This window comes from Nesoenas mayeri (genome assembly GCF_963082525.1).
Source record: "Nesoenas mayeri genome assembly, chromosome: 18".
NCBI classification, from domain to species: domain Eukaryota; kingdom Metazoa; phylum Chordata; class Aves; order Columbiformes; family Columbidae; genus Nesoenas; species Nesoenas mayeri.
The window spans coordinates 11359375-11374032 of record NC_137566.1 but is presented as its reverse complement, the minus strand read 5'-3'; the positions used below and the strand labels follow the sequence as shown (position 1 = coordinate 11374032).

Below are 14658 nucleotides of genomic sequence, written 5' to 3'. Positions count from 1 at the left end.
CAGTTCCTACCCAGTTTTACTCTGAACTTGGCAGCTAAATTTTATATACAAGTATACAAAATGATGTGAATTTGGAAGCCTTTAATTAGAAGTTGCAAATTTGTTTGTCCCTTAGCAACTTGTATTTGCATAAAGATTAAGACTGGTCAGAATGAACATAGATGGAGGAAACATTAATAAATTAGTAATCATGTATAAAAGATAAGTAGTCTCAGATTTCATTTCCATAAGCTTTATGAAAATTGAAATTCTTCTTTAAAGATGCAGTTAATGTTTTCTCCACAGTTGATCATTTCTAAAGAGAGATCTGTCACGAGCTGCAGAATTAGAGGAATTAATGTATTGAGGTCAGACATTAGTATGTAAATGAAGCTTTGCTTTTATTCTGTATGGCAACAGAAGCATTACCTTATATTTGACCTTTCATTCATTTAGCCTGACTCAGCTGTGCCAGTCAAACAATGCATTCAGAGGAGCAGCTTGAAAGAGCGGGCTCAGCTCCGTCCTCCTCCCCTTGCTTGGTGGGAATCCCGTGAGGAAGGAGCTGATGGAGGAAACATGTGCAGGTTTCTGGAGGTTTGTTTCAGCATTTCGGAGTTGCTGACCCCTGCCCCACCATTCCCCTGCACCACTTGGCCATGGACACTTTGCAAGGTGACCAGGTCCAGGCATGAGAACTGTGTGTTACACCCCGACTCCCAAGGTGAGCCCCGAAAGTCACAGTAAGCATGTGTGCTTCTGTATTTTCCAGTTGGCTCATGAGTTAATGGTAGAAATGGAGGTGAAAAACCCCTTTTTATCTTCATTGTTGCTGGATTTTGAGCTGTGTTTCTGCTTTGTGTAGCTGTGCGCCAGTGCTCGGACCCGTCTTTGCTTGCACAGCCCTTGGGGAGTTCTGTCACGGCTCACCCTTATGGTGTGCCGATGGCAGATGGCAGCGAAACGCAGAAGAAAATGTAATGGTGCATTGCAGCGAGTGTAATTTATGTAGCGCTAGGGCAAAAAATATGTTGTGCATGGTTTCCTTGCAAGAATGTGCAGATCACAGTAAAATTTTGTGTCGGTAGATACCGAGTCTGACTGCAATATACCTAGCTAGGCAGTTTTTCTTAATTAGTCGTGTTGAGACCACACAGATTGGGTGCATACGAGTGTGTTGAACAGATCTACAGAAAATAACCTTTTATTGACGAATGACTGTGGTAGCAGTGGAGAATTTTCCTGTGGACACAGGCAGTGTGGGCACTTGCAGTTAAGGTGAGAGTGCAGAATGGACACGTCCTGCATCGATTTACACCCCTCTTGAGGATGGGGGTCGAAAGATGAAAGGCTGAATGATATATCTCTGGAAGTGCTGCAGTTGCTGAGGAGTCACAGGGACCACAGCGGGTCTGCAGGACGGCGGCGCTGAGCTGATGTTCCACACGTCCAGCCTGTCCCGGCACCCTGGAGCGATGGACGGGCGGATGGACAGACAGATGGAAACTCCCCAGCCGCGGGGCTGTAATTAGTGGGTGCCAACTAATTACCATCAGCTATCAAACTTTGTGAACTTAGGGGAATAGCAATATCTTTAATTTTATCTAGATGTGCCGAACACAGAAAAAAAAAGTAAAAATATGTCATGCTGAACAAACACGTAACATTTATTTCAGAACAGCATTATCTCCATCAGCTTTATTTAGGGAATTTGGCAACAACAATGAAGATGAAATGATGTATTTTGACAGCGTGCACAGAGGATTTGAAGAAAAAATAATGGAATTGCCCAGCTATTGTCTCCTGAATAGTGTCAGTTTGCATTTACGCGAACCGTATTGCTTCTGAATGTGTTGTTAGAATTTCTTCTTTGCAAATGATATCTCATTACTTTTTGTACCTTACATAGCAGGGAAGGTAAAGGCTTCTCATCATTACTGAAACATAAGTTTAGTCTTAGATTATTGTGATCTCGAAACATTTCCCATTAAATGTTCCATGAAATTCCATGGAACTCATTTGTTTGGTGCTGTCAGTAGCTGCACGTTGGTCTTACCTGGTGGTTCCTTGTCTGTGGTGAAGAAGTTTGCCTGTTACATCTTGTGAGGTTGCAAAGACCTTTGGAAAGGAATATGGATATTCCACAGCATCACAAGGAGTCAACGTTGAGAAAAACAGTATTATGACGCATCAGGAAATGTTCTGCTCGTTAGCCTTTTGACTCCCCATAACATGATTTCCACCTTAGGGAACCTTAGTATTTCTTCATTATTGTAGAGATCGCATAAAATAATGTTTTAGGGTTTATTTTTAAATGCAAAAGCTCAGAAAGACAGAACATTGACTCTTGTAAGAATAACATGAGGTGCAATTGTTTCCCGTGCTGCAGGTGCCAGGCCCCGGAGCGGGGCCCAGAGGAGCCGCTGCCCGCCGGCCCGGCCACTCTGCCCTCCCTGTGCCTCAAGCAGGTCTTCCCCAAGTACGCCAAGCAGTTCAACTACCTGCGGCTGCTGGACAGGGTGGCCGCACTCTTCATCCGATTTCTTGGGGTCAAAGGGACAACGAAGTTGGGGCCAACGGGTTTCCGGACGTTTATAAGGTCAGTAAGGTGAAGGTTTCTTTAGGAATTGCTTAATAACTGTCCGTGTGCTTGTCTGAAGTTTTGTTGAACAAAGGCAGTCCCTAACCGGTACACTTTTAGCTTGTAGGTTTAGTAATGCCTTCTAAAGAACCATATTTTTTTAGAAACTATATATATTATCATTCCAAGCTCCCAAAATACATGACCTATGAAGCTGTGTCTAGTAGGAACCTAGGTCTTTATTCTACAGCAGCTCAGTGATACTTCGGGAGGTGCTATTTGCAGTCTTAGTCAACATGTCACGTCCCTAGTAAATGGCAGAAATGGCGCGGTGCAGCAGTGCCAGGCGGAGCTGGGTCGGTGGCCGCGGTTGTGCCGGCCGCGCTGGCCGCAGCGGCTGCGCGGGAGAGCGTTTCCAAGAGCCGGCTGCTGCTGCATTGTGCACCGCGGATTTGCATTGCGAAATTGCAGCTTGCGATGGCAAGGAACTCAATTTATTTTTTCTCACATACTTTTTACTTGTGAGAGGTTTTTTTTTTCATTGTTTTTTATGGATATATCTGTTCTAGTCGTGATACAAATGTCTCATTTTCGGTCTTTTATTGACAATGACAAAAGAAATAAGCGGCGGCAGCAGATGTACTCTTAAAATACAGATCCTGTTGCTATGCAGATGCATTTAGCATTCAGGAATGGATATAAACAAATTGATTTATACAAATTACAATATATAGAAAATGACTAAAGGCATCTGCTCCATCCACAGACCAGTACAGGATTGTTTCCAGCTCTGTGTTTCCTATTGTGAAGTCCAGCCTTCATTTGGCACGTGTCAGAGGAGCACAGAATAAATGCCAAGATTTTATTTTAAGACTCTTAAAATAAATTGCCATATCTCAATGAAATAGTGTTTGCAGTTTCCTAATGCATGTTAAATTAAACTTTTTAATGTTGGATTTTTTTTTCACCTGGAGGATCGATATCAACTCCATGGCCCTTTTCTGAAATGCTGTCATTACTGCTGGTTTCAGAAAGGTCGTGTGTCTGAGATACGTGCTGTATCACTTTGCAGGAATAAAATGGTGCACAAGTGTGTGTGTGTGGGCAAGTGGTCGCAGAGACTATCTGCTTGAATTTTAGCAAGTCAAAATGTGTTCCCCTTCAATCATTTCCTTATTCGAAAAAACTATCTAAAAGGGAAATGCCAGATGTGCCTCTAGTCCTTACCTGGATGCTGCCCAAGGCCAGACTTTAACTCTCAGCTTTAAGGGAGCTCTGCTTGGGCTCCTAAAGAGTAAGATTCTTTTCAATTATTTGGGAGTTTGGGGTCTTTTTTTCTCTTTTCCTGGCTGGAATGTCTGGCCAGCCCTTTGGCTCGTGCAGGAGTTCCAGCCAGGCTGCCAGACATCTGGAAATCCTGGACAGCTGGCTGATTCTCATGTCCTGATCAGCACCACGCTGCAGGCACAGGCCACCCAAGTGTCACATCTCCTCCATGTGCTTATCACCAAGGCCCCGGACGCAGCCAGAGATGCCGCTCAGTAGCTCATAGGTGAAATCGGTGTTCTGGCATGGAGTAATTCTGTGCCTGAACGCTTTCCTCCAACCCTTTCCAAACAGGATCAGTCAGTAAATAAAAGAGTGTTTCTCTGTGTAAACTCTGCCTCATGTAGACAGTCTGTGCAGATTTGTGCTGGATTTGCAATGTACCAATTAATTCCATTCTCTTACAGCTGCAGAGTACGAGCAATAGCCTTGGAGAAAGCTGTGCCTAACAGTCAAGTCATTTTTTAATTGAAATATTCAGGGGTCATGGTTTGTGTTTTTTTGCTTGTGTGTTGCAAAGCCAAGATAAACCAGTCCATCTGTAACCTGACTTGCTGCCTTTTTTGTGGCTAGAGATGGACACCAGATGACACATGCAAACTGGGTTGAGGTGCCACTCCTGCCCAGAGCTGCTCTGGGCAGAGGAGCCTGCGCAGTGGGCCCAGGAGATGTTCTGCACATGGAAACTCAGGGCCGCTACCATTTCGGATACCAACACTCAGTGACCGCTGGTTTGGTATCTGCTGGGTGTGTTTTATCAGACTAAGCACGTTAGGGCGGGTATGTACATATGGCATGGGTAAACTTTGCTCCCAATGTTTTCTCAGTTGTCCTCACAGAATTTTTCCTAACTTGGAATTCTGGACTTAACCAGAATTTCTTGTTTATTTTGTCTGTTTTTAACAGAAACTGCAAACTGAGTAACAGCAATTTTTCAATGGCTTCTGTTGATATCTTATATATTGATATCACAAGAAGGTGGAACAGCATGGGAATCGACCACAAAGAATCAGGTAACGCTATTCTGTATTTGAAGACTAAGCTGCAGTATTCTGGAAGGTTTGATACCACTGTTCCTTGTGGCCATCAAGGAGGATTGTCAAGGTTCAATTCAAATCAGAAATCCATGTTGATGCTGCTGGTATAAACTAGCGTGCTGGTCTCAGAGCTGCGAGCTGGAATCTTCCCAGAAATTTCTTTACAAGCTATTTATGTATAAGAAGCTGAGCATCGCCATCAATGGATAGAATAAATCCAGAGCTAAGATTAGGAGGGAGAAGATCAGGGTGCAATGCAGAGGAGATCAAGTGGTTCCTTATGCACGAACTCCTGTGCTACTTTAGGTAGGTTAGGGTCACCTTAATTTCACAGTTATGTAAAATTTAAGTATTTGCATTTAGCATTTCAGTGTTGCTATAAGTCATTGATGCGCTTGGCTGATAGAATTGCGCCAGCAAAAATAATAGAAATGCAAGCAAATCATCAGGCTTTCAGAAATTAAGAGATTTGTTGGGAGTCTCAATGAACCAGATGTTTTTCAGGTATTAAACCACAAAATACTCAACCATTTCTGCTGGCTCTGTGCTTGGCCGCTCCCAGCTGCAAGTGCTGTAAAACAACAGCTTCCAACTTTTTTCATTAAATGCTTCAGACGAGTGTCACTTGTGGGGAGAATGCGAACGCGACCAGAGGTGCTTTCCCTGCCTGCAGCTCACCGTGACTGATCAAATAATTTACTGAGCTGGCAGCTGCTGCTTTCAGATAACTCAACAATTCCTTTGCAAGCTGTTCTGCAGCCAAGATTGTAAGCGACCCAGCTGCAGTCTTAGTGGAGAGAAATTATACTTCAGAATGTAATTGTAATATTTTGAAAAGGTGCCTTTCCTGCAGCATCAATAAGCCCACATTAAGTTAAAAACCCCAAACCTTTCAATATCTCATCCTGAAATAATCTTCTTAAGTGTATGTTCAAACTGGGAGAGCCAGTTAAAGCACAAAGCAGCTATAACTGTTCCTTGGTGCTGGCGTTCTGCAAAACCATTGTGGTCTGGCTTCTTAATTAAAAATTAAAGTAGGTATTACTTGAAGGTTTTAAATACATTAATTAGCATTAATATGCAGCCCCTCTTTCCATCGGCTGTGGCAATGTGTTATTAGTAAGATGTGCTCTAACAACACCTGAAGAGTCTGTTGTGCAGCATGTGGTGCTGCGGGGGGCTTTTGTTCATCAAGGGGCAGAACAGGGAGTTTTATTGTAGCAGCGACGTTTTTTGGCACTGCACCACTTTTCCTTTGTACGCACTTCAACCGTTTGTTTTTCATGCAGCTGAAACAAAACTACTCTTGCAGAGTTAGCGGGTCTGCCTTTTCCTTGCAGGAATGTGTTTGCAAGCGTTTGTCGAAGCGTTCTTCTGCCTGGCTCAGAAAAAATACAAGTCCCTGCCACTCCATGAGCAAGTGGCATCGCTGATCGATTTTTGTGAGTATCACCTGGCTGCCCTGGACGAAAAGCGCCTGGTTTGTGGCCGCGGGGTCGTGGAGCGCCGAAGTGCAGTAGTTCCCTGTCACACAGACGGACCTCACCTGACACCAGCCGCACATTCACCCCTCCTGAACCGCATGGCCACAGCTGGTAAATTTGCAGAGGATAGAAATCATCGCTATGAACGGTGCTAATTCACCAGGACAGAACTGAGAATTAATCCCAAGGTACATGCATGTACTGCAGGAGGAGAGACAGGTTCCTGAATTCCTTCCTCTGATAGTGACAATTATTTATTTCAGCTTTTTTAATTTATGCTCTTCAGAAAGTCCACTGCAAGCTCCCGTTCGCAAATAATGACCCTGGCAATGACTATTTCTTTGCCTCTCTGCTGGACCCACAGCACACCCTGCGTGACAAACCACATTCATCCCGAGTGGACGGAAAAGCACCTGCGAAAACAAGGACCAAAAGCCTGCGGGATGATAACCAGCATCGTGGGACTGGCAGCACTGATGGAGGGGCCCACTCATCACACTCAGATCCAAGGATTTGCTTTGGATGCACTGGATGTGTCATGGAAAGCACGTCAGGAGCTGCAGTCCCAAGTACCAGATGTGGACTTTGCAAAACCGAACCCTGGAGTTACATTTGCGGTCAAACTTCAGGCTTTGACCATCTTCTTTCAGTGGCTTGGACTGTACATGTTGGAATCAATACAGATATGGTCATTGTCTCTGTACTTCTTTTTTAAAGGCAGTCTTAAAACACTGAAACCGTATTTTGGATTCTACTTCTTTGTACATCTTTGCCATGACAAGTACTGTTAACTTTTTAAAGAAAAACTACCGATGTTTATCCTTTTGCTTCCACAGAACCAATAAGCTCACACTTATTCACAGAAACAAATGACTTTACGAAGTCTAATTTGGTGAATCAAGTGGTGATTTTGTGTTCAGGTACTAAGCTCTGCTTCTGCAAAAAGCTTTAAAGTGGAAAGGCCCGAGAGTTCATTAAATTCCAGGGAAACCAATCCCGTCTCTGACTTCAGGCTAAACTAGTTGTACTCTAGGCTTGCTTATTTTTTGCCTTTTGCATGTTGATTACCCTGTTTGGACCTGCAGTAACATCTAGAGCAGATTTTCTTTTGTCTTCACACATATTCTTCATTTTTCCCATTGAATTGCAGTATAACTCTGGACAAATTAGATCTGTATTATTTAACAGTATATTTTGTCAAGAATGCTGGACTGTATCACTGGAGCTGTACAGAGCAGCCTCATTTTTCAAGACATGAACCACGACTTCCACAATCACCCTCTTCTTGGCGGGTGGGCTGAGCAGCACATGGGACTGGCTGGGAGGACATCAATAACTTGAAACTTCAGGGCTGTTCAGTCCAATTATTTTTAGTCTCATATTTTATTACAATGATGTATGTCTGCATCCGAGTTTGATTTCTCTCCTTTGTTCTATTCTTTAATGTTAATGAGCCTGCTTGTGTTCTAACGCTGTTCACACTGTCGAGGATCACAAAGCTGGGGTGGCAGCATCTGGGCATTTGAACTGGAGCAAATTACCTGAGTTCGGTGTCAAAATGTGGCTGGTGGATCAGAAACATGAGAGAAACGTGTACGTAAGAGGACAATTGTAGACTAATGTCACTGCCCTCAGCCTTGTTTAAGTTTCATAAAGATTATTGCAGTATGAAGATAAAATGCCAAACTCCAAGGCCTGGCATCTGTCAGAACAAATGAAGCCGAAAGGGTCGTTTTTTTCGCACTTCCATTGTAATATATTTGAAGACATTCACGAGTTGAAAAATGGTTACTTCTCCTTTTGTGACATCTGACATTAGTCTTGCGATTGGCAGCGTGTTACTGGAAAATAGCTCACAGTTCCTCTCATCTTGTGATTGATGTCCTGGAAAGACAGAGGTACGGCAGAGTAGGATTTGAAATGCTACAACTTTCCTTACAGCTTTTAGCCAGTACTTGGCCTAAAATACCCAGGTTTTACTATTGTATAAGCCACCCTGATATCAGTGGAATAGATTAACGATTGTGTATATGAACACTGAAATCTCTGCTTTGGAGATCTTTATATTCTCTGGATCCAATACAGATTTTTATGGCCTGTGCACACAGAATGAATGCAATATGTCCTGTTTATCTCTCACTGCAAATATGAATGGTCCCTTGTAGAATAGTCAAAACATTCAATTATCTGCCTCTAGTAATCCAGTGTTCATTTATGTAATTGGAAAACTGAATGCCATGTGATTCTCAGGGAGAAGAGGGGGATAAAACAGGAATGTACTTTACAGACTTTACAACAAAGTCACATTTCTCTTCCCTCCCATCTAATGCAATTTCCTCTGAATATTATTTAGTATCCAAAGCAATTTTATGTAGCCTTTAAGTAACTAGTAACCAGAGAGACACCTTATTCAGAACATGAATGTTCATGCACGGATAATCTGATAATCTGTTAGTCCCGAGGTAGCTTTCTAGCAAAAGAAACAATACATGAAAGGTAGGAGGTGGTGGGTTTTTAATAGTACTTTTCTATGTACTCTTCTGAGACTAATACAGTACTCGATATTCCGTTTTTGAGCATACACAATACGAACATTGCATACCAGTGAAGTCTTTCGCCGTACCAGAAACACTGGGTATAAATCAGAATAAAACACTTCAGCATCTAAGGAAGACTTGAGGCAAGTGAGTCCAGAATTTCAGTGCAGAGATTCCCCTTCCCCGCAGGCTTGAATCCCGCTCACCCTGTGACTCTTCGTGTTCAGTTCCGAGTTCTTTCTCTGCATGAGGCTGTTGTAGGCAAAGTCACCCAAAATGTATCTTCTGCCTAATCAGGACTGGGCTCTCGAAACTTAATTGCCCCCTGCCCAAATACCCAACTTGCCCCATTACAGCCATGTATTTTGGGAACATTTAACACGCACCAAGCAGATTGCTTCACTTGCCGCACTCTTCTAGCTGCTTCCTTTCACAACACAGCTGGAAAGGGAGGTACTCAGCTAATTACACAAATAATTCTCAGCTGAGAGGCCCGAGTCCACCTGCCTCAGCCTTTGTCTCCCCAGCTCACATGCTGGTGCTGTGCAGGTCACTCTGTACCGGCTTTTTCTGTGTCCTGCCCGGCCTCGAGCTCCAGGCGCCTTCCCAGTGATGGGGGCGGCAGTTTGGGAGCCCCGCTGGTGAGGAGGGAGCCGCTTCAGCTGAGCCCTGTGCGGTTCATCGGACAGGGTAGGTGCACGACCTGGGCTGCGCGAGTCGGGGGAGGCTGGAGCCTCTGCGGTGATTTTGGGGGGTGACAAGGACGTTGCTGGATGTGGGAACCCTCGCGGGTGCCCAGGAGGAGCGGCTGGGCCTGCCCGGCTGCTGCCTCAGCTCTGCTCTTGACAGCCTGAGCCGAGGGACTCGGTCACCGCCACAGCCCCCTGTTCGGAGCCAGAACCGTGCCTGACCTTGTTCTGATCTCTGTCTGATGTACGCTGACAATTTGCTTCTAATTACCCTGTTCCCTCTGGTTTGTTTTCCATCACACTTTGCTGCGTTTCTTCCTAATTCCACAGTTTTGCTTCTCAGCTTGCCTAATAAACCGATGTGGTCAAATTGGCCAAATCCATTCGTTCGGCTTCATCTGTGGCTGTACAGCCGTTTCTGGAACACATGTGTCTTCCTTTTGAGGGCGAATCTGTCCCGCGGTGTCTCTCAGGGTGTCCCCGCGCCTCGGTCTTTGCGGAGCTGGTGCCGCGGTTGAGTTTTGCGTGTGTGTGGTGAGAGGACGATCTCGGCAGCTCTGCCGGGTGGGGGCGGCTCCTCCACCCCTCAGCACCTTTTGGTTCCACAGGGCAGAAATGTGCGATGAATCAGTGTTTGCTGAGGTGCAGCCCGAGCAGATGGAGCCCTGTGGGCTTCCTGGGGCACTCCCGTGCCGGGAAAAGCTCCACGGCCGCCCCTGCCCGGTCCCTGCCCCGCGCGGCCCCGGCGCTTCCAGAAGGTTCCTCAGGCAGATCGCGGCCGCTCCCGCCCGGGCGCTGGAGTGACTGTGGCAGGGCCGGAGGAGGGACCGGTGGGGACCGAACCGCGGCAGCAGGTTCGTCAGTGCGGAGTCCTGGGTGAAATGGGTCATTTCCACAGCAATCTCTGTTGTTTGGGGTCGGTGAGGGGAGGCGGGGCCTGCCCGGGGGCGGCACCTCAGCAGCGGCCGCGCCGGGGCTGCCGCGGGCGGTGTGGGACGGGCCGGGGGCTGAGGGGACGGGCACTGCCCGGGTGCGATTATCGTGCTTTTCCCACCTCGGATCGTGCTTTTCCCACCTCGGATCCCCCCACCAGCGGTCTGATCGCGTCCCTGCAGCAGGGGCTGTGGGGACGGGGCGAGCGGGAGGATCCTCCAACTCAGGCTGTGCTGGTATTGCTCTATTAGTATTAAATGGACCCAAATTCAGTAGCAATTTGTAAATATTGACTGATCCAATTCCTTTGTGTGCCGCGGAGGTCCTGGATGGATGAGAGTTGGTGTTTGTGCTCCTAAATCCTGCTGAAATGTCAGGAGTTAGGTGTCTACATCTGCCCCGGTCTCTGCTCAGCTAGGCTTCGCTTGGCTTGGCTCGCTCTGCCCCCTGGTTTTTCCTCCATAAGGTGAAATGGAGAAAGTATTTCTGTCTATCTGACTGTTTCTGTGGTTCTGCCTGGTGAGCATCCTCCCGCTCGCCTGATTCGCTCCAGCAGGACGAGGTCCCTCCTGCCCGCGCTGTCCATCCCCGCACAGCCGAGCTCGCGCTTGTCTCCCAGGTTATTTCTGCCTTCCTTACCTTCGGTTCACCTTAAGCACACCAGAAAAAAACCCTACCCAGATAAATCCGTGTGGTCTGTGTCTCAGCCTAATTTAACCTCCCATTGAAGAGATTGTATCACATGGTATTCAGCTGAAACCTATTACCTTGCATGCCCGAGCGTATCATATTGAATTAACCTCACCTATAGGCCGGCAGTGTTTGCTAATAGCATCTTTTAAGTTTGAGGTGATTTATTTGAAGGCGCCTCTGTTTTGTGGTGCAGCAGGGGTTGTGTGTCGGTGTTTCAAGCCAAGCTCAGAGAGGGAACTATTATGGTGATGTGATGCAATTTTCCCTCCTGTTGCTCCTCCTCATCAATGGCAGCATAAAAGCCCTTCTGTAGGTCAGGTGTGTCTCTGTCCCCAAGCACTGTGGTCTGGCTGGTTGTGTTCCCCCTGGCACATGTGTGTGTTTCGCCTCTTCTCATGGTGCTGGGCTAGTGGTGGCCTCAGTGGGCTCAGCTCAGAGCATCTGACCGTCTCCATCCCGGCTTGGCCCTGGGCCAGCGTTGCCAGACTCTTCTGCAGGACATGGGAGAGGGTGGGCGGTCAATAGATGGATAAAATAAAGTTGTGAACGGCAGCAGGAGCTGAAATAGCAACATCAATAGCAGTTTCCAGATAATGATCTAATTAGCACAAACAACAAGTTTTCACTAATGACTCTTGTTCTTCCAGCCCCTTCCTTTCCGCTCGCCTGTCCTTATTGACTCCTCTGGCGGGAGCAGTCGCGCTCCCTCGTCTCCAGGGCTTGCGAGCTTTGTTTACTGGCTGCCTCCGAGTTGTTTCTCAGAGGATGTTTGCTCTGGGGCTGGGCTGAGCGCGTGGGCTGCTGCGTGCGGGAGGGGAGGGAGGAAAAGCGCCTGTTTGGCTTTTGTAGCTTGCTAGAGGCCTTGGGAAAGTTGTGCTCCTGCCGCGTGTTCCCAGCTGTAAAAACACAGATGCTGATGTTCACGTGCCGCAGCGGAGGGTGGGAGCTGAGTGCTCGCAAGGGGCTCGGAAAGTGTGAGTGAAGGATGCCTGATGGGAACAAAGATTGGGGATTATATCGGAGGAGCAGAAACAAGCTGTTTCTGCCCTTGTCCTCCCTGCCTACAAGCCTCATCTCTGCACCTCCTGCTGAAACAGAAAGGCTCTTTCTTGCTGTTAAAGCCCCAGCTTGACAAGTATTGACTTAGTGCTGTCACCTCCTCAGCTGTCGGTGGCCACCGTGCCGGCTGTTGCTTTGCCCTGGGTTGTGTGGTGGGCAGGACTCTTGCATTTGCCCGGTTCAAACGTGCTGGAAGCTGCGGGTTCCCTGGGTTTGGGACGCTCGGCAGGTGGTGGTTGAGGGCATCTGATCCTGGCAGGTCCTGCACGTTCATGCAGGGCATGGCTCTAGCATTACAATACATACAGTGAAATTACATTGTAATTGTGAAGGATGGCCAGCCCGTGCGCTGGCAGGGCAGGCTCAGCCTCGTGTGTCCAGTTCTGACGTCTCGCGGGTGCCAGACGCTGCTGTGGCCATTGGCTTTGCCGGGCGATGTGGTGGGACCACGGTGGCACCACCTCAGCTGAGGCTCCGCTGCTCGTGGGTTCTGATGGGGAAGGCAGCCCACGGTCCAGTGACTCTCCCTTACTAAACTCAGCACAAACTCAATTACTAGAACATCATTATTGCTGATGAGTCTTGGGCTAAAATGACTCTTTAGATTAAAAAACCTCAAACAAACACATCTATAATCCCCAGCCTCCCAGCCCCCTGTTCCCATTGCTGTTCTGGCTGCTGATCTCAATTTGGGTCTCGCTTTTCCCAGCCTCACCCCTCTGCCGAGCAGCACCGGGGCCTGAACCTGCGCGAGCGGCTGAGCCGGTGCCGGAGCCTCCAACTCTAAAGCCGTCGGGTGCACAGAGGTGTTCTGGGTATTTTCAGCTCAGAATTCAGCTCTGCTATAATGAAGCCATAACAGTCCCCTAAAGACATTTTATTCAAATCAAGGTGTTCTTGACTAATCCCTCCTTGCAGCAGCTTCTGAGATGCCCTGTGTTTCCTGGGCTGTTTTTTTCTTTATCTTTCTCAGCCTTCCAATTCACCAAGGCGCCCAGCGACAGGCAGGGTGATCTGGAGGGAGGACCAAGGCTTCCCAAAGCACAGTTTCAGTGCCTGGGTGTGTTGTGAACAGGGCTCAGGTGTCATCACCTGGGTACGGCAGCGTCCAGCACTTTGTGTGGTGCGGAGGATGCTGTGGCAGCCACGGTGGGAAGGGCAGCGGGAGCAGCTGCTGCTGCCTGGACACTGGGGAGTCGCTGAAGAGCTGCTGCCCAGGGACCTTCCCTGTGAGGTGGCACAAGGAGTGTGAGAGCAGGACGGGCTGTGTTTGCACCCCTGTGATGGAATCGCCTGTGGTGCAGCCCCGGATGTGGTTGAACGCAGGTGGCACTGAAATGCTGCAGGGCCGGGTCTGAGGGGCAAGGCAGAGCCCAGAGCCAGGATTTGAACCTGGGGGGGGTTTGCCTTCTCTGCCCGGGCAGGTTCCTGGCAGAGGCAGCAGTGGGTTCTCTGGCTCACTCGTGATCGAGCGGATCCCAGTGCCCAGCGCAGGGCCAGAGCCGCTCTGAGCTCAGAGCAGCCACAGGCAGCCTCTCCCTCTCATCCCCAGGCATTTTGATGCAGCCAGCCTGTCTTCTCCCTCTCTCAGAGGAGCTAATTATGGTGATGCTAATGAGGCAGAGGTGCCAATGCTGCCCAGGGTTTTAATTACTCTCCTCCAAGTTTCCTGCTGCTTCAACTGTTGAGACAGAAGACGGGCGGTTTGGAAGGAGAGGGGCACACGGGCTGTGAGAAGCTGTGAGTGTTCGCTGCTGCCTCCCACAGCGTCTTCTCCTCTGGGCTCTATCGCTGCTGCAAGTGCCTGAACCAAGGATGTGGCTCCTGGCCCAGCCTCGGGCTGTGAGCCCACAGAGCTGCTTGGTCCCTTTGTCTCCCCAAAGCCGTGACAGGTGCTGGTCAGCCAGGCCATGGCTGAGCAGCATTTCAGATGATGTGTCTGGGGCAACAGATGAGACAGATAGTCGTGTGCATGTGGCCAGTGTGTGCTGGGATGCCCTAGGAACTAGAAATGACAGAGTAGAGGTGCTGGAGCACTTGTGTAAAATATCTAAATAAATCTTTAATATTTCTAATTGCAAATGTACATAAATTGCACAGCCACATCATTTCTTTGAACACCAACAACTTTCTCTGTACATTATTACATAGTTTAAAAGGAGCTGAAGGAGATTCAGCAAACACTTCCACTTTGCTTTTTTTTTTTGTTTTTAAACATACTTACAAAAAAAAGATTTGTTTTTCTTTTATAAGAGGATATAAAACATAGCGACTGCTTATCAGGAACAAGTATCAGCCTAAGCAGATATACAGAGAGAGGTATATCTTAAGACACAGTGA

The 14658-nt window shown here is 47.7% G+C and overlaps 1 protein-coding gene across 2 annotated transcripts in view; it reads left to right on the top strand.

The window, feature by feature from the left end:
- TTLL11 (tubulin tyrosine ligase like 11) overlaps positions 1–8471 on the top strand; it is a 31249-nt gene extending 22778 nt beyond the window's left edge. Inside the window, exons 7-10 of one of the 2 annotated variants that reach the window (XM_080356066.1) lie at positions 2369–2578; positions 4793–4899; positions 6264–6365; positions 6459–8471. In XM_080356066.1, the coding sequence (XP_080212192.1) occupies positions 2369–2578; positions 4793–4899; positions 6264–6365; positions 6459–6562 (523 nt within the window). In that variant the 3' untranslated portion in view covers positions 6563–8471. Of the gene's footprint in view, positions 1–2368; positions 2579–4792; positions 4900–6263 lie in introns of both variants that reach the window. The other variant, XM_080356065.1, reaches the window with a different exon arrangement.
- The last annotated feature ends 6187 nt before the right edge of the window (positions 8472–14658 follow it).